Consider the following 20,724-nt stretch of genomic DNA (forward strand, 5'->3'; position numbering starts at 1 on the left):
GTTAGCGTAATCAGCACCTGTAGCTGTTCTTCATCAGGTGCGAAAGAAATGGTTTCATGACAAAACTTGGGGCCTCTAAAGGGTGGAGAATTTGAATTCTGATGCCACTTTTAAGATTGATGGAATTCCATTTCAGGGATAAGTACTGAAGGAATCCAGAAAAAATACCATACAGGTGGCAGAAGAGAAAGAAGTATCCTATTTCCTTCCCTTTTGACCTCCACTTTGAGCAAAGCTTAGCCGTAAGCCTCAAAAATCATGTGTTCTTTTTTTGTTAGAGGCACTGAATTAGCACAAAACTAACAAAACCAACCAACCAAGCAAACAAAACTTCATTTTTTCAGTGCCTGTGGTTAACGCTTCACTTTTTGAAAATCAACTGAACTACAACAACAACCAAACGCATTGTAATAGACAATCTTTAATGCTCCAGGACATTTCTTCTGAGTGATGGCAAACCCACCAACATGTGGAGAAGGCTGCAGTAGGAACCAAGGAAAGAGTTTGAAGAGGAGGTAGGACAAAGTGACAAGTGGCGATGTCAAATAGAGAGCAAAGCTCCCAGTTTTGGTGCAAGGCACACTGCCAACACGCTGACAGGAGCACCACTCCTGCCCATGCATCTTGATGCCTTGCATCCAATTTACGTTTTACTCAGTGTAGCTCCAAAACACAAAACGGTTCACTACAATGAACTTTTATGTCAAGGCAAACTGGGTGTGAGGCTCTGTGGAAGGTGCTACGGGATACCCAGGACTGAGCCAGACTCTAAGGACAAGAAAGCCACACTCACAATATAACAGGTGTCAAGGGAAGCCCAGAGAATATTTTATCCAAAGAAAGCAACAGGGACTTGAATTTAGATGCTGATGGGATGTTTGTAAATGGTGCCAGCTGAAGACATCTGTGTTCGGAGGAAAGAACACGCACCAGCTCCCAGGCACACAGCGAGGACTGTGGAGAGTGAGGGACAGGTCCAGCATGGCTGGAGCTTTGTACTCAGGGGGCCAGAGGCTGCAGAAGTCAGGATGAGAAATTGAGATTTAGTATGTGCTATGGATGCAGCATGTTGGCTCCCCAAACTCATGGAGATATTTAAACCCCCTAAAGTTTTATTCTAGTAGTTAATGGATTACAGTTAATGGTTGAGGTGTTCGGGTGGAGACAATTTAATTATGGCAACAAGGAGGTAGAGCCACAGGGAGGGCTTTAGGTCACTGGGGACTTGCTCTTGGAAGGTGGCTGTCCTGAGAGGGTTGTTTATTTAAGCTGAGTTCACCTTAGCTTCTCTCTCTGCTTCCTGGTTCACCTTGTGCACCTTACTGCACATTTGCTTTACCATGGTCAGCTTCCACCATGCATCAGACTAACGGGCTGCCCGATCCAGACCTCTGGATCTCCAAACTGCAAGCCCAAATAAACCTTTTCCTGCCCAAAAAGCTCCTCTTAGGAGTTTTAGTTAAGGCAATGAAAGATGACTAGTACAATGTATTGGTAGCCAGTGGAAACCATCAACAAATGGTTTGTAACATCAAAAACTGTTTTGTAAACCAAGCTGATCTTCAGGAAGAATTACTCTCCCTCTTGAGAACAAGTGGGAAAACAATAGCAGGAGAGGCTGCAGGGGAAAAAGTGAGGTTATCACCTGGGAAAGATGAGCTTGGGGCTTCCCAGGAGAAACGGAACAGAGAATGCATCCAACAACACTGCCCAGGCAGAATGCGCAAGACTCGGCTGTGGTCTGTTCTGGAGTAGGGGTGTTTTGGAAGCAGGGATAAACCAAAGGTTTTGAACTGTGCTGACTGAAAAATCTTGCGTCTTAACAAGAAAGTCAGGAAAAGGATGGAAAGGAACCGTGGGGCCAGGGTGGGTGGGTGATGAGGATGGAGGAGTTTAGGAGCTTTTTCTGTATGGTGCTCCTGTCGGACAGATGTCGGGCAGGTAGGGGGAAACCTCATGCACTTGGGATGGAATCTAAGAGAAAACAGAAATGAAGATAAGACCTGTGAAAGACTCAACAGTCCTAGAGAAAAGGGGGTAGGGAGGGAGAAGAGCAAGAAAAATCGAAAGAGAAAGAGGAAGATGAAGTGTATAACCAGAAGAGAAAGTAACTGGCCCCCAAGACCAGCTCACCAGGGGATGGCCAGATGGGCCTGGGTCACAGGTGGAGAGTCTCCCTTGGGCATGAGGCAGGAGTTCCTTTCTCAAAGGAAACAGGCAAACAGAAAACAGAGACATTAGAGGAGAAAAGGCAAGTTTGTCTGCTTCTTTCTTTTATTTTATCAGCTATGTTAATCTTCTAAACAAAGCAAGAAAGCAGAGCTGTAGAGTGAGAGCAGAGGAGTAGCCAAGTTTGAGTTGAGAGAGCATGTGGAGGGCCCCTGGGGAGTCAGCATTGGCAGGGGGTCGGGTGAGGAGCCAAGGACACAGGAGTCACATGTGTGCCCTCTGAAGTGGCACTGCTCGGATTCAAAGCGCAGAGCTCCTGCTTACCCGCCGGGACACTTGGGTAGATGGGTTATTGTCTCCAGTCTCGGAGATGGGGTTCTTCACAGGACCAGCCTCCTAGGGCTGCAGTCAGCATTAAATGAGATGACGTAAATGAAGAGCTGGCACACAGTAAGTGCTCAACATTCGTTATTATTGTTTGTCTGTAGAGGGCCCCATCAGAACTAACGTGGATGACCATGCCTGCAATGGGTTACTGTTTTTGCCTATTACAAGTAAGTCACAGAGATTCACATGCGTAGCCTTAGCATTTTACTTTCTTTGGTATTGAAAAGGATAGCCCACGAGTCTACATCTAGCTGTATTCTTCAGCCACAGACCCACAAGAGCCTTCTCTGCAGTTCATCCCCTGGGCCATAGTTCTTAGAAAGACAACAGCAAACCTGACTTGGTCAGGAGCCCTGCAAAGTCAGAAGTTTGTAAGTAAGGTCTTTCTGTCACTATTAAAGTTTGGTAAGATATTGTTGAATAAAAGTCAGATGAAGGAGAAAGATACAAGTTGTTGTCTCTCTCTCTTTTAATTTAGGAAGGCTTCAATTTAATCATAAGTCATGTTCTTTTCTTCTGGAAGGAAAAGCTCAAAGAAAAGAAATGCCTTGAAACATTCAATCATTCCACAGCAGACAGTGTGATCTCTTAAATAATACAAATCAGGAGAACAAGGAAGAGACTATCATTGAAAGTTCCAGAGAGAGATTGGATACGCAATTGATAGTTCAAACAACAGGAGATAGGGTGACAAGATGAGAAATAGGAAAAGAAAACACATTACAAAAGAAGAAGATAAGGAAAATAAAGAAGCAAGTGTTTAAAAAATAGGAAACACAAGAAAATTGAAAAACCAGAGATAGAAGAACAGGACCAGATGGAAAGAGGAGGAAGGTGAAAAAGAAGCGATAAGAAAGAACCACTAAGACCTTTGCTCTAACTATCACGTCCCATGTACTAGAAGTGGATGAGACCGTAGCACATCTGTCTCCAGTCACTCACATTACCCAACATTCCCAGCGCCATCTACGTGCCAGTTAAGCACTGCACCTGGCTCCTAACTCCCCAGGCAACATATTGGGCGTTGCCCAGTGTCCCCCATTCTGCAGGAAGCTTCCTAGGGCGATCAAATGAGAAGAAAATACTTTGAAAATTACAAAATTCTACCAACACCCATTCTTAGTATTAACAATACCATGGGGAATATATGCAGTCATAGTTATGGTCCTGGAAGTCATATTTAACTTACCATGGAACAAGCAGTAAACCTGCCTCCTGCTCATTATTGTCTGGGTCCATAACAAGAAAATGGCCAATCAAATTAATTTACACAAACATAAGCAAGTGTTATTGGTCATTAAAAATGACAGCAATGTGGCTTCTTTCCAATACAAGGAAGTATGTAAGATGCAGTGATATTTAAGAGAAAGGAATAAAGAAACACAGAGCTGTGGGCAACTATAAAAATGCATTTATATGTACATTAAAAAGAGTAAAGTAAATGTGAAGCAATATAAATTATTAAACTTTAGCATGCATTGATGTTTTCCTTTAAACTTTACTTATTCATAAGGATAATGCATACACAAAAGGAACACGGGAATACATGGCAGTCTAAATCAGCTTCCTTATGTTTGTAAAAGACTAGCAAGTTCTTGCAGCTTTTCCCAAAGTGCTACTCCAGGCCCCCTTTTCATCATACCAGTTCCCGCCAATCCAACTTTCAATCTACTGATCTAAGAACCATTCTTGAGCCCCTGTAGTGTGTATTCAACTGAGCTCAGCTTCCAGGACAACAAAATGGTCAAGCGTATGAATTCTGGAATCATATTCCTGGCTCCTGACTTCAGCACTGGCTTGGCTGGGGCCTTTGTGGGCACGTGGGGAGTCAACCATTGCATGGGAGCACTTTCTCTGCCTATTTCTCATTCACTGTCTCTCCAATATATAATTCAAAAAGTGTATATTCTCTAGCTTCAAATATTGGCACTCTCTGGCTCAAGTTTTGTCACTTTGAGCCCATTAGTTAACCTGTTTCAGTTTCATCAATTGAAAAACGGGATATAATCAGTACCTCTCTTGGAGAGTCACCATGAATGTTAATGGCCAAATGCATTCAAGTTAGCACTGCAGTTTTCATTTAATAAACCCACAAAACCACTGCCCATTACTGGAAGCCCATGAAAAGATCACTCACAGAGAACATGAGCCAGTCAATGCCAAGTGCAAGGTCACTGGTAGAATCAGTCAGCCAATAGGGGAATTATAATGTAGGACATGCAAAGAGGAAGCTGGACCGGAAGGGAAGGAATCAGAGCCAGGCATGGAGAGACAGATGGGGAGGGTTTTGATGATCGAATTAAGGCAGTAACTACTACATGTTTAAAGGCAGTGCCTCTTTCCTTCCTTTCCATTTATAATCAGAGAAGCAGCTACAGAAAGAGGTAGGGCAGTGCCCAGCCATCTCACCACATGGCAGAAGTTGCTGTAGAACAGAACTGGCACTCACCTCTCTGGCTTCAAGTCACCATGTTTGGAGGCAGAGAGCTGGCGTACTGGCTTGTTCAGACTCCTTCCCTGGTTCTTAACTGTGTCCAATTTGACTCTTGTTTTTGTTCCTGTTACTCAGTACCACTATTTTATCAACATCGCAAAAAAAAAAAAAAATCTGCTGCTCTCTCAATCTGCGCATTCCTACTTTTTCACCAAATTTTTAAGATCCTTCTTCTTTCAGAAATGATAATATATAGGGAAAATCATGGAGGGTTTCAAAGTGTCTTTTTCGTAATTTAGAAGAGAAATGTCAAGAGCAATGTTTTTGTTTTTGTTTTTGACAGGCAGAATTAGACAGTGAGAGAAAGAGAGACAGATAGAAAGGTCTTCCTTCCATTGGTTCACTCCCAAAATGGCCGCCACAGCTGGCACCGTGCCAATCCGAAGCCAGGAGCCAGGTGCTTCTTCCTGGTCTCCCACGCAGGTGCAGGGGCCCAAGGACATGGGCCATCCTCCACTGCCTTCCCAGGCCACAGCAGAGAGCTGGATGGAAGAGAAGCAACCGGGACAGAATCCGGTGCCCCAACCGGGACTAGAACCCGGTGTGCCAGCGCTGCAGGCAGAGGATTAGCCTAGTGAGCCGTGGCACTGGCCCCCAAGAGCAGTGCTCTTGAGCAGGCAAAGGGGTGGCTCCTCTGCCTGCCCACAAAGAGAGGGAGGGAGGGAGGGAGGAGAAAGGAAAGAAGTCAGTTCCCACTTTGCATATCGGTTCCAGATCTCATTCTACCTTTAGAAACTGTCAACAAATTGTTCACAACATTACTTGTTCTCAGTAATATTAGGGGCTTCCTGCATCTTGTTCTGCAAACCACAAGTTATCTTTTCAAGAGGCTATGAAAAGGGGTGTTGGGGTCTTCCATGAAATATTTGGGGAATGACGTCCAGCCTTCATTACTTTGAGATTCACAATACACAAATGGACTTTCAAGCTTCTGAGAGAACTTGCACTAGAGAAGTGGCTTACCTTTATTTAGCCAAGACTTTATGCCATGCCTACACTTCCCATTGCTTACAACTTGAGTCTCAGGGAGTAGAGTGGGGGAAATGCTACAGTAATACATGATACTTGTCTTCCACAGATTTGTGATAAAAAAGGGAATGAGCATTTAAAAATTTATGAGATAAACAAGAACACATCTGAGTCTCCCAAGGATTCCCCCACCCTAACACAGGAGCCCTTCAAATGTTTCTGCAGTGCTGCTGGCTCCCGTCTTATCTCCTTTGCACATAAGAACTAAAAAACAGAGCCCTCCCCTTAGGCATTCCACGAACGCAAGGCACTGTTTTTAATGCATCTGCATTTGGACATCTCCCCCTCAGGTTTTTATCTGTGTTTTTTCCTTTTCATCCTCACCCTCTTCTATGGACAGGAGAAAGCTTTTCACTGAGAAAGACAAATGGAGAAAGCACCCCAGGCTTTGGAATTTTCTGATAACGTTGTTGAGATGTGGGCAAAAAATAAAATCTAAAAATCCATGAAGAAAAAAAAAAAAACTCACCCTGACTTTCCACAGCACTTAACCATGTCTGCTACAGTTGGATGCACTCCCGCCACTCACTCCAGTTCATTTATCTTTGTTGAAAACCTTCAGCCCTGGCCTAAATCTCGCAAACTCTGTACTTGCTTTGATACACTTGGAGAAAAAAGATCTTACACATAAGACATGTCCATATGTGAGAACACACTGAGGTTACTGGACCTGTTCCCAGGATGTGTTTACTCGTGTCTGTGTGATAGATTAGATGTAATTTTCTTTCTTAAACAGCTAAGTGCAATTAAGAGGTCTCTGATGATGATCTTGGGAACAACTCAGATAGAGAATAATTCCTGTGGGTAAATCCTACCACCCTGGAAGGTGCTCAAGAGGGTCCTTCTCCAAGACTTCCAAGGAGCTAGGACTTCCCAAGGACACGGAAAGGACATTCCATGGACAGCACTGCACAGGGCGGGTTATCCTCTGCTGTTTGTCATCACAGGGCTTTCCCTGCCACTTTCCTGAGTAGAGATAAGAGGCATCTAAACCGCCATGAGGTTGACGATGAACTGACAGAGACAGTACATTAGTTAAAAATATTCCAGAGGCAGACCTTGCGGCTCAGTGGGTTAAGCTACTGCTTGGAACTCCTGCATCCCATATCAGAGTGCCGGTTTGAGTCCTGCCTGCTCTGCTTCCGATTCAGCTCTCCAATAATGTGTCTGGAAAGACAGCAGATGATGGTTCAAGTACTTGGGTCCCTGCCACCCACCTGGGAATCCTGGATGGAGTCCCACGCTCCTGGCCCTGTCCTGGCTATTGCAGGCATTTGGGGAATGAACCAGTGGGCAGAAATCAATTAATCAATCAATCAATCAATCAATCTCTCTCCCACACACACACACACACACACACAAACACACAGTCTACCATTCAGATAAATAAATAAAGCTCTAAAGAACATTCCAGACCTTTAGGCTCAGGATAAACTTAAGATAGAAGATGAACACCTGGTGGCTACAGTAAGACATTTCTCATTTATCCTCCCCTCAACCAGGACAGTTCCCTCTGAATGTCAACCTGTTACCCCTAATCCTTGTCCAAATTCAAACATGTGTTCTCCCTCACTGGCTCTCAAACCTACGCCTGCCTATTGGGGTAAATGATATTCCCCTCTCTCAAATTTCCATGCCCAGAAACCTGGGAGCCATCCACAAAGCTTCCTTCCCTTTAGCAACTAGAGTTGAGAGATCACTAACTTCTGTTGCTTCTGTGAGACTGCACCATATGAAATAAATGGTCCCACAAAATAGCAAGAACAACAATCTTACATGGATCAACCTTAGAGATCATTAATACCCAGGGAAGCCAAGACCCCATCTCTTCATCCCTTCAGCAGTTTTCTCACTACCGGCCTTTGCCTCTCATCTGGATTCCTATAGCTCCCTTCCAAAGGTCTTCCTGCTCCAGTCTCATCTTCTTCCAAGCCATCTTCTCAGGTCTTTCTGTTCACAGAAATGTGATGGCACTCCCTGCCTCAAAACCTTGACGACAAAGGATGCTCTTCTCCATCCGAGCGCACAAGGGTCTTCCCAAGCCAGACCTGCTTCCTTCCACTTGAACCACATCACATCCTTCCTCGGGGCTGGCGTTCTGCTTAACTCTATGGACATCTGAACGGATGATAGTTCACCCATTTTCTGGAATGTTCTCCCCTCCATACCTTCAAACCTTCTAATTCTCACTCTCCTTTCAAAATCATCTCAGTTGTGATATACTTCAGAAAACCCTCATACCTGCTACACACACACATACACACACACACCCCCTCTCTGGTCTAGACTGGGGTCCTGTCCCACAAGCTCATCTCATATTTTGTACCACGGAGTTCCACAGCAATGACCTACTAAATGTGTATCCCCTTCTATCATTGGATGAATTGTTTCCCTCCAAAATTCATGTACTAAGGCCACAACCACTTGTACCTCAGAATGCACCTGTAGATATAGGACTTTTAAAGAGCTAGTTAAGTTAAAATGAGGCTGTTAACGGTGGATCCTAACTCAATCTGATGGGTATGCTGATAAGCAGAGGAGATTAGGACTCCAGAGGCACACGTGCACATCGACCTGGTGGAAAGAAAACAAGGGGGCCGCCATTTGCAAGTCAAGGCCTTGAGGATATCAACCCTCCTGGCGCACTCATCTTGAACTTCTGGCTTTCAGAAGACTTCATTGTGAGGCAATGATTTTCTGTTACAGAAAGCACCCAGTATTTTGTTATGACAACCCTAGAGAACTAACCCACATCCACTCCCTGCACTGAGCAGCACTTCCTGGGATGCAGCAGGTTTAACTCATTCTCTGCATCCCCAGAGCCCAGCACAGTGCCTGGCAGGGGGCATGGGCTTCCTATGCCCTTGAATGAGGAAATGAATGCATGCATTGCTGTGCTACAGAGAAAAGTGGGAAGCACTTTAGAAAAGGCACACATTTAGTGAAAAAATCAACTGCGGGCTCAACACACTTCTTTGAAAGTTCAACAGCTGAAATTACTGGTCAAGTTTTTTTGTTATCAAATACTGTCACACCAGACTTCACTCCACGAAGGATTTCTGAACAGCAGGAAATGGTCACCTCATTTAAAACCACTATTTAACACACCTAATTCCCAAAACAGCTATGGTTTGTCCCAGCTCATTTTAGTGGGACCTACTTTTCTAGGGCTGAGGACTTCCAGAGTCACTTAGCTCAGTCATGATTCTCAATTCTAACAGTCCCCTATTAGCCTTAAAAAATTAATGCAATTCCTAATCACCTAATTTTCTATCAAAGAAAGCTGTGGACATTGGAGAGAACAGAGCTCATTAAAAATTAAATTTTTCCAATCTCCTCATACAAACATTTGTTTATAAGATACATTGCAGCATAAAATTCTTAGGGTCTGCATGCAAGATAGATTGTAAATAGAGGAGCCTTCATAAAGGCTATATAGTTCAGGGCTTACCTTCTCACTCTTCTCCCTGACTATAATCTCGCCTTGCTCTAGTCAATCTTCCACAGTTTGCAGGCTTCTTGCCTATAACAGACCCTTTTTTTTTTTTTTTTTTTTTTTTTGACAGGCAGAGTGGACGGTGAGAGAGAGAGACAGAGAGAAAGGTCTTCCTTTTTTTGCCATTGGTTCACCCTCCAATGGCCACCACAGCTGGCGCTCTGCGGCTGGCGCACCGCGCTGATCCGAAGGCAGGAGCCAGGTGCTTATCCTGGTCTCCCATGGGGTGCAGGGCCCAAGCACTTGGGCCATCCTCCGCTGCCTTCCCTGGCCACAGCAGAGAGCTGGCCTGGAAGAGGGGCAACCGGGACAGAATCCAGCGCCATGACCGGGACTAGAACCCGGTGTGCCGGCGCCGCTAGGTGGAGGATTAGCTTATTGAGCCGCGGCGCCAGCCCTATAACACACCCTTAATCAAACTACTATCCTCTCCAAAAATCTCAATTCCCTTTACCCACCAGATGTAACCCAAACTCAGAGTCCTCTACACTCTGGTTCCAACTTAAATTTCCTAATCACTTGCTCTAATATGCTTTAGTAACAATCATGATCTTCATCCAGGATGGATGACCCACTGGTCATGATGGTCTCCCGGGCTTTACCTTCTGAGCCTGTCTGCTGGTGGAACCACACTCAGAAAGCCCCCTTGAGTCCATCTGTCTAAACAAAGCCTTGCTAACCTTCTGGAAGCATTTAAGGTTCCACCTCCTCCATGAGGCCTTCCATATCTTATTAGTTGTCGCTTCTTTGAATGTAGACGTGATAGCCCATACTGCCTGCTGGTGTTACGGTCCATAAATTACTCTGTACACATGTTAGCTGCACTTGTGTCTGTAGTTCATTTCCTAAAGTAGCCTGAAAAAATATCTGTGTTTCCTCACACAGCAACTCAGTACTTTGTGCTCAGTGGGTTCTCAGTAAATATCCACAGTATGTTTTAACCATGGCACAAAATTTCTCCTGGTAGCTGCTCCCCCACATCCTAAAGCAGGACTCAGTAGCTGACCTTAAAGCTGTAGTAACCAGCTGTAGCAACAGTTCCTCCCACTGCCAGATTCTCCTTTGAGGGTAGGCACGACTGTCTCCCATTTGCCCACAGTCCTTACTACAACTGGCAACTCTGTCAATGACTTCATACCCTATAGCATGTAGGATTTCCAATTAGTTCTAAGCCTGGACTCTGGGATTCTACTTTTTGCAGCCTCCAAAATGTTTGCAGAGCCTCCAAATTTGGGCTTCTACTCTGAATCCAGCATTTTTCAGCTGTAGCCTTATACCTGGCAGTTGGGTCTTCTTAGGGTACAGAATGAATGTCTAATCTTAAGGTCACGTACAAAAAGGGATGGTCACTCAGACCATGGCCCCACCAGTTACACCAGCAGCACCACCCCTGACCTACTGGGCCCTGCCCCACATACCAGACTAGACAACTGAGATATCAGTGCTGTCCCAGACTAAATGCACCTGTTGGATACTGTGATCTAGCCAGCTAGCCACACCCCCTTCCTGCAGGAAGCCAAATCCTACAGCTAGGTCAACGCCTCTAGCACTCACTCTCCTAGGTCCTACCTTGCTCTCCTTTCCCATATGCCCAGTAGCATCCTAGAATGCCTCTTAGCCAAGCCTTTCAGGGCTGCTGAAAGCAAATGTCTGTGAATTTCTCCTATACTTCACAGAAGTGGGTCAAGAGATATGACAATCCATAAATTGGTCAATGTTTCTCTCGAAGGTATAAACTGGTGGCAAGGTCATTGTTTTACTCATTCTTGTCTGTATTCTGAGCATCTGATCATTCTTAGGCACTCCCTATATTTGTGAGTGGGTGTGTGTACATTTGCATGTCTAGATGGATGGATGTATTGTATACATAGATAGATAACGTAAATGATGTATGGTTCCAACATCATTCACATTTCAGACTGCTTCCCTACATTTGTTTTTCTTTTTAGAAATCTAAAAGAAAAAAAAAATCCCATCTCTTGGGGCAAGCTGATTTACTTTCAGGTTAATTTCCCTAAAATTTCATGCCTGGGGCTAGTGGCAAAGGTTCCCCATAGCAAGAAGCAGGAAATCACGGAGACAAGAGAGAGATGGTCTTTGGAGTGATTGTTTTAAGAATACATTTTGCGATCTTACGATGAAGTTGTCAAGTGCATATAAAGGCACTATGATCATGATTTCACCCCTCATTAATATGAGGCTCTATGTTTTCTCAGGCCTTCAAAGAGCACTATTAGAAGCTCCACGTGAATCTACCAATATTCACAAATGCCTGAGGCGAGGTAGTGAGGTGAGCTGCCGTACAGGAGGGCAATGTCTCCTATAAAAGAAACCATACTCTGAAGACAACGGACAGGTCCAAGAGCCCTCTCCAGCCTGGCCTGAAGACCCCTGGCATCTGCCCAGGGATTTCTGAGGACCCTGAAGGAGGTGTCACTCACCAGCACAGTATCCCACGAGGTTGAGGAACTGCTCTTCCTTGCAGCTGGCTCTGCAGATCCCACTTGTGAGCGTGATGTGAGGGTGACAGGAGAGGCAGTCGGACTCCGAAGGCCCACGGCACTGCCTGCAGGTTGGGTGGCATTCTGGGAGTGGGAGGGAATAAAAGCCAGGATTGAAATGAACAGCATGTAAACACATGACGTGTTCAGTGCAGGCCACATGTTACATTGAGAACAGACTTACACTCTGATCACTCCTAGAAGATTCGAGAGCAAGTCTGGCACATACTCAGAACTGGCCAAGCAATTGCACTTCTGGTATCAATGAGAATGCTCTCCATGGGTGGCGGTGGGGGACACATTTTTCTGCCAAGTGTGTTTTGGGTATTTATAACACCACTACTGGGGTCATACAAAATTATCAACTTAAAAATTAGCCTGCTATATAGATTTATTGAATTTCAAGTCTGTCCTGCGGATGCATTGGCAGGGCCAGGCCAAATGATTTGGGTGATCCACCCCTGTAAGTCTCAATAAAAGTACTATGAAATTTAGAACTATAAAAATTTCAGTAATCAACCACGCATTCCAGAAGGACAGCACAGCCATGGCTACCTCTGCAAGTCAGGAAGTTCAAATCCAAGTTCAAAGCACAAACGGCAGTAGTAAGACTCCCCCGTCCCCAATCCTATGGTTCAAAGAAAGAGCAAGAGACTTTGCTGCTCAGAAGTTCTGACAGACAAGTGACACAGAAACTTCTCACTCGAGCTGGATGCCAGCCAGACTCTCCCTGCGGGCCACAACTTGGATGACTGTTTTATCAGCAATACTTAATTAAAATACCAAGAACAGAAAATGTCCTCTTTGTGGAGGTTATCCTGAGCTGCATCTGGAGTTCAATCCCTCAGACAAAATTATGTCGAAGCTATGTCTTCCCCAGAAAAACCACCAAATTAACAAGTACTACACTGAGAAAAAAAAAAAAAAAACAAAGCCAAGAACAACACTAACAACAACAACAACAAAACCAAGGGAGTCTCGATAAGGTGCCGGCAATAAAGATAAGCGTGGCAAGGAACCAAAGCAGGTTGCAGCTGCATTGCATTTCTGCTGCCAATGCAGGCAGCAGGAGCAAGCACATGGAAGGAGATTTAAGGATTTCCCTGCCAAGGACGAGGAGGTCTAACCAAGTTCAAGCCCAAGAGGAGGGGAGTTGAGGGACTGGAGCTGGGTAGAGCTGGCTGGGACTGATGAGTTTCCTCCTGGCCCATGGCTGGTAGAAAGCAAAGGCACAGATTTCAAGTACAATCAACCACCTCTCACTTCTGGCAAGAGGCCTAAGAGAAGATAAGGAGTTATAAAAAAAGAAAAAAAAGAGAGCCAAAAAAAAAAAAAAAACCCACTGATTAGGATAGCACTAACTATCACCCCCTTCTGCATTCCTGAGGCTCTCGACTTGGAAAATGCCTATGCCAAAGATACTGGATGATTTCCACCACCCACTGGAATATTTCCCATGACCTGGTGCCCTGCTGCTGGTGGTACCATCCATCGACGAGCTTCAAGCAGACAGAGAAAAGTTACGGTTTCTCTGACTCTCTTCCCCTAAGCCACTGAACACGCAGGGAAACCAACCTGGCTAGAAAACACCTAAGAACAGAAACAGCTTTCAAGGACAACCCAGTGACAAAGCAGTCAGGAACATCCTCCCACTGAGATGCCAGTGTTTAAAGGAAAACAACTCACCAGGACCCCGGAGAGATTAAAAAGGTTCTTGGAAAAGGGAAGACAATTCCAGAACAAAAATACTAGTTGGTCAGAAATCATCTAAATTTGTGTCCACTCTGAATTTCCCCTTTGGAATGTAAGGTTAGCTGAGACTAACAAATGTTAATATTTTAGAAATTTACCACACATATTTGGACTCCAGGAATACATGTAATACAATTTCCTAACAATAGGCTTTTTCCTATTAGCTGGCCTCAACAACTATTGAAAAAGAAAAAGGCATAGCTCTAATCCATTATAATTATAATAGCATGCATAAAGGTATATCCTGAAAAATAGATCACCAGGTTGAAAGTCACTGCTTTTGAGATGTGGGATTATCAGTGACTCTCACTTATAAACTTTAATTTTTTGGTTAAATATTTATTTATTTGAAAATCAGAGAGAGAGGATCTTCGATCTACTGGTATACTCCTCAGATGGCTGCAATGGCCAGGGTTGGGCAAGCTGAAGCCAGGAGCCAGGAGCTTCTTCCAGATCTCCCACATGGGTGACAGGGGCCCAAGCACTTTGACCATCTTCCACTGTATTCCCAGGCCATTAGCGGGGAGCTGGGTCAGAAGTGGAGCAGCCTGGACCTGAACTGGCACTCATATGGGATGCTGAGGTGGCAGCTTTACCCACTATGGCACAGAACTGGCCCCGATTTTAAACTTTAAAAAGAGCTATGCAATAGTGTATTATCATGAACTAAGTCCTGGTTCTTGCAGGGCATAAATAACATTATTTAGTCCATGAGTTATCTACTCAGATCACGGTCTTCTAGGCAAGAGAGGATCCCGTTCAGAGTTCACTCAGATAATTTAGTCTCTAGGGTAAAGCTAATTCTAACTTCTCATTACATCCTTACTCCCTTTTCAAACAAACAGAATTTCCCTTGTTCCCTGCACCCTATACCCTTTACACCTGCAAGTTCAAGACAAGGATTCACAGCCCCACACTAGTCCCTGGTACAGCCTGGTTTCTAATGATGGCATCTCGCAGCACTATGAAGACAAAACACAGGCCTGGGGGCATGGCCCAGCATGTTACACACTCACCTGTGCAAGTACCTTCCTGGTTGAAGTAGCCGTCTGGGCACTGAGAGAGGCACTGCCCATCCAACAGCACCTGGGACGGCCTGCAGACTGTGCAGTTCTGTGGGCTCTTTCCTGCGCAACTGAAGCAGGATTGGTGGCAGGCTGGGAGAAAGAGAAAGCAGAGGAGACCATGAGGGATGCCCCACGTGACACAGACAGCAGCTACCTCTCTGCTGCTAACATATCTGGGTTGGAGTATGTTTTGAACATCCACATGGTTTTCCCAAGAGCAGAGCACACACCTTGCGTACTTCTTTCTAAAGGCAACCTCCCACAAAGCAAGCATTTGTAGAACAACTCAGAATCAGTAAAGCACAAACGTCACATAATAGAAATAACCATTTGTAGAGTTCCACATTTTTTTCAAGTTCCTGTCCTCAGAGAATAGCAAATCAAGAACAAGAAACCATAAAGCAGTTGTCCCACCCTTGGGACAGCTCTCTCGCTGTCACTAGGTGCTGAGCCGCCAAGCAGGCTGCATAAGAGAAGCTCAACATAACAATGTCACAGAAGTTTCTACAATGTCCACTCTGTGATGGCGACAGGATATACACAGATGAGCCTTTTGAGCTGTTCAAACCAGCTACAACAGTGGGCCCACAAGCAGGCAACGGGAATACAATGAATTAGAGGCAGGGTACAAGGGGACATCAAGAAAAATCTGTGGAGAAGTGGAATTCAAAGCTAAGTTTATTTTGGGGGAACATTTTTGAAGTCCATGCATAGTCCATTCCTGATGCAGATTTTCCACAAACATTTTGAAGATCCCTGGCATAGCACAGAGAATGAGAACATTGCTTCACAGGGCTACATGACCTTGACTAAGTTAAACAATTTCTCAGTGCTCCTGCTTCCTCCTCTATAAGGGCACAAGGACACAAGCAGTGCATCCAGCATGGGGGGCTGTGGACACTAATTGAGCTGACGCATGCAAAGTTCCTGGGTTGGCGCTGGACACCTAGTAAGGGCTTTATAAATCTTAACTGTAATTATCAACATTCAGTGCTATGTTAGCACAGGTACAAAGAGGAAGAAAACCTCTGCGCTTGCCTTCCTCAGATCTTCAAGGACAACGAGATATTTGTGTCATTTCCTGAGAGCAGCCATTTTTATTCCCTGTGTTTCTGATTCTTTGACCTGTGGAACCATGCTGATTCTGGAGGATTACATGACCAGCTTATCAGCATGCCCCTCATGGGCAAATACCAACCCAGAGCCCAAGGCTCACTGCCTCCCTTATCCATACTCTTCTGCTCCACTGTTCCTGCCTCAGACAAGGTTTGGACGACCAGAGACAGCCCCTACAAACCCCAGGCACTGAAGCTGCCCCAACTACCCAGCCCTAAACCTGCTTACACTGCCACGTATATTCCTCCTGGGAAACCGCAACAGAGGCTGCTGCCCACCTTCCCCTCTGCCTCCTGTCTGACTGTGCTGCTTCTCCATGGAGCTCTTCAAGTCCTGGACCGCCCCATTCTCTTGGGAACTGTGAGTAAATCACTCTAGTTTCAGATACAACAGAATCCTGATCTGTTGACCTTGCCACAGCTGAATAATAAAACCTGCATTTTAAGACAATCAGCCATTCCCCACCAATCATCGTTAAGCCTCACGAAGTCCAGGTGCTGGGGACCCTGGGATGAGTAAGACAAAGTCTCAGCTCTTCCCCATGTGGGTGACACATTCTGCACGGTGGACAAGATCCACCAGGCTGCAGAGGCAGCCCGCTGAATTCCTCTTGCTTCTATTCCCAAGTACCCAGAAGACTCACAGATCAGCAGGATCAGAAGAACCAGAGTTCATTTTATATTATAGGATGTCCCTTTCCACCAGCCTCTAATAAATTAACATGTAATCTGTGACATAGAGCTGATATTCAGCTAGGACACTCTGGTCTATCCGTAGTGGTTGTTAAAGTACTCACACTGCTTGCTATACGGCCATAGCTCTAAGCTTCTATCACTTTGCTACAGCCTTGGTCTCACAGCTAACATCCTGCCTCCCCCATAACCCAGCACCTACAGGGTTAACACCTGTACCCGGAGACCCTGCAGGACCTGCTCAAGAGCTGAGGCCAATGTCCATTCTCATTGGACAGTGCCCTTGCCTCACTGGTTGATTAATATTTTGATTATCGTCCCTGGGTTGACTGTAGAATTTTATATCCATTCAAGACATTTTTTTATTACATGAAAAATAGGAACTAGAGCCCTATATTTTTAATTAATTTCCTTTGTCTAAATTTTTTTTAGATTGCCTTATAAACAGCTCTGTTGGCACAAGACACAATTAGGAATTCAATTTGTAGAATCTTCTTCAAAAACCAAAATGGGAATAAGTAAACTGATGTTGAAACAAATATAATTATAAAGGGATATACATTAGCCTCTTATGTAAGACATGTTTAACAAAAATGAAACATCATGTAATAGAAATTCAGGTGGCAATCTCTCAAAGAACTGCTAAATTACATTGTCAACACAGAGCTTTCCAGGATGAGATGTGGAAGCAACTTGAAGCAACAGCTTTTCTCTACATACTAAAATAAATATCCTTAGGATAATACCGATATGTTTATAGTAACTTCATAAGATTGCTAAAAGCCCCAGCTCTTTCTGTTAAATCACCCTAATACACAGGAAATAAAGACGCATCACAGTGGAATTGAAAAAAAAAAAAAAACTGAGGAAAGATGAATTAACATATTTTATTCCATCTCATTTGGTCACAAAGTCCATGTGACAACTTGGATTGATGTGAATAGAAGTTATTTCCGAGTTACATAAAATAGGAAGGGAAGAGGACACACAAGTTAAAAAGGCAATGGGCCCAGAAGAGCAGGAGACAGTCCCCGTGCCACCACCTAGATTTCAGAAGCAAGCCCCACCGAACACCACCATGGCAGACTTCAGAATTGCCTTCGTTGGAAATATTTAAGAACCAACGCGATCATGAGCCAGCTTGCTGCTGTGAGCACACACGGAAAGGCGCGCTGGGTGATTTCACCTCGGAGTGTCTTGCTCTATAAAGGAAGTCCAGGCATATGCACCTGCACCTTTAAAACAAGCCCAGGGAACTTCAATCCTGTGGTGGTTTGGGAAATGTCTATGCTATGCCAGTGACTTTTATTGGGCTCAATCACTCCACGGAAGCTGAGCTGATAGCAGGCGTTCTGTGTGAAGTCTAAGACTCGTCAAGGAAGACTAACTCCATTACCGGACGTAATAGGGCAGATATTTAAAAGAAGTTCTATGAATAATTCCTCTTTGTAAAACTACATTTTTAGAGACTGCCTTTCCAGTTGATGGCTGATTGTATTTCTGAAGAAGTATAACCAAGTTTAAGCACTCAAATTGTCAGCACCAACAGGTCCTTAGACAGCTCTGAAGTCCAGTCACCCTGACTCCAGAAAAAGTTATACCTGACGCAGTGAAAACATATCAGGCTTTGTTTGTGCCATTTGCCATGTAAGCGGACAACAGACACTACTACTTCTCTTTGCTTTTAATGATACATAAATGCAGTGCATCCCTGCCTTCACATCATGTAAAATTGCCTGGCTTTTTCAGAACAATTTTTGAGGTAGGCTTCTCTGGAAAGAGGATGCAGATATTGAAATTCTCCAGGACATGCAGTAGGAGTCTTGGCAAGGGGGAAGTGATTGAAAGGAGGGAGGTCAAACGTAATTGACTGTCCCGTCCCCTCCCGCTTTTTTTCCTCTCCCCACTAGAACTCTGTTAGGGTGGGGGTCACAGCTCTTCCACCTGTGATTCCTGCAGAATCTATCGCAGTCCCTGCCCTGGCTCATCACACATCCTCCCTAACTGGACTTTCGCTGACTCAATGGGCGGGAAGATAAGTGTGTGGGTCCATGTGTGGCAACACTGGCGTCACACTCATCTAGTTCTGTCCTTGTTCATTTCTGCAGCCTCCTCTTCTGGCTGCCTCATAAATACTGGGGCTTCCCCAAATTAGACTCTCTGCCCTTCCTGTTCTCACTCTCTGGTGAACTTAGCCATAGCATTAAGGATGACCTTCATGCGGGTGAGTCTAAAATTTATGTGTGCAGCTCTAGCCTTTACCTTGAACTCCAAACACATAAATCTACTGCCTGGGCTAGGGAAAAGCTTTTCTTGTTATTTCACAGGTACCTCATACTCCTTATTTCCAAAATAATATTCCTCATTCATTTCTTTTTTAAATTTTATTTAAGGTATACAAATTTCATGTATTACCTATATGCACAGTCACGAACATAGTGATACTTTCTACCCTACCCTCCCTTCCACCCACGCTCTCACCCTCCTTCCTCTTCCCTCTCCTACTCCCAGTCTTATTTTTCACAAAGACCTATTTTCAGTTACCTTCATACTCATCAGGTTAGCCCTACAGTTAGTAGAGAGTTCAACAAACTGTGAAGAAAAAAACAATGTTCCTCAACAGTCAAGACAAGGGCTGTTCAAAATCCTTGCATCTCAAAGTGTCAATTTTGCTTCTATAGAATACCTTTTAGGTACTCTATTAGTTACACTGATCAGGGAAAGCATATGGAATTAGTCTTTTGAGGACTGGTTTATTTCACTCAGTATAATGGTTTCCTCCTACATACCCTTAATGTAACTTGTGACAACTGTCCCAAACCATACTCATCATCAACGACCCCACCTCCACGCCATATAGAGCACTTCTTTTGTATTTCCAGTCTCACTTGGTAGCCCCGCTGTGTACCAAGTCACTCACACTGAAAACCTTGGAGTTATCATGGATGCTAACTGTTCCTTCACTCCCACGCCTCCAAGGTCTGTTGATTTTACTTCCTAAACCTGTCTCATCTATCCCAATTTCTCCACCTGTGTGGTGTCTTTCTCTAGACCTCCAATGACGCTCCCGATGTCCGCTAATGCAGCAGCTTCCTAACCAGCTCCTGGCTGTCTCTCCCTATTTATCTGCCCCAAAGCTGTCAGGTAGACCACTACAAAATGCCAAATGATGGAACCATTTCCCTACGTTTAATTGCCTACCAACACATTAGTGAACTCTGGACTCCTTAGCACAGCATACAATGCACTGCACAATATGACACACACCGTGCCTACACGGCAGTCCCACAGTTCCCTTCCTTTGACTTTATACTGCAGGAAAGCCAAACAGCTCCCGCTTCTGCAAATCCACCAGGCTTCTCTCTGCACTTGCTCTCTCCTTGCCCTTGAACGCCCTTTCGTGCCTTCTTTGGCCGAGGAACACCCACTAATCCTTCAGAAGCTTAATCACGCCAAGTTCTCTCCCCACAAATCTATCCTCACTGACTTCTCTCTGGGTAAAAGCCAGCAACTTGCGCACAGTTTCTGGGTTTGTGCTGGCTGCCATCACAGCACGTGTTACGTGCGCTTTTCTGTACTTGTGCAGATGTCAGTCTCTGCTGCTTGATCAGGCTTCCCCTTAAGGCATGGGCTGTGTCTTTTTCATCTTTCCATCCCCAGAGCCTGGCACACCCAAGCTGTAAAAGCCAGAAGAGGAAAGGGAACACGACGGAGCACGACCAGAAGGCATGTATTTGTAGAGCTTATGTCAGCACCCTGGGGACTATATTATCGAGAGTCGCTTAATATAGATTCCATATGTTTTATTCAGTGAATGTAAAGAAATCCAACTTCATGGGAACATACTCTTAAGCTGTGCAGGCAGATTCCTGCCCATTTATATCTTTAATTAAAACTCTGCCTTCAGGCCGTGGGTGAGTCACAGCAACAACTAAATAGATCAAAATCCACAGTCTACTTTATTTCTCCCTGTTCGCTGAAAGCAAGTTAATTCATACACCAAAATCACTGGTGAATTTCT

General features: G+C 44.7%; 1 protein-coding gene across 2 annotated transcripts in view; it reads right to left on the minus strand.

Moving 5' to 3' along the window:
- FRAS1 (Fraser extracellular matrix complex subunit 1) overlaps positions 1–20,724 on the minus strand; it is a 491,248-nt gene that overhangs the window by 189,023 nt on the left and 281,501 nt on the right. For both annotated transcript variants that reach the window (XM_051820195.3, XM_051820194.3), the window contains 2 exons: positions 14,845–14,985; positions 12,017–12,160 (listed from right to left, as the gene is read on the minus strand). In XM_051820195.3, the coding sequence (XP_051676155.3) occupies positions 12,017–12,160; positions 14,845–14,985 (285 nt within the window). The remainder of the gene's footprint in view (positions 1–12,016; positions 12,161–14,844; positions 14,986–20,724) is intronic.

The sequence above is a fragment of the Oryctolagus cuniculus genome, chromosome 8 (genome assembly GCF_051225735.1).
Source record: "Oryctolagus cuniculus isolate XC-2025 breed Fujian yellow rabbit chromosome 8, ASM5122573v1, whole genome shotgun sequence".
Taxonomy (NCBI): Eukaryota; Metazoa; Chordata; class Mammalia; order Lagomorpha; family Leporidae; genus Oryctolagus; species Oryctolagus cuniculus.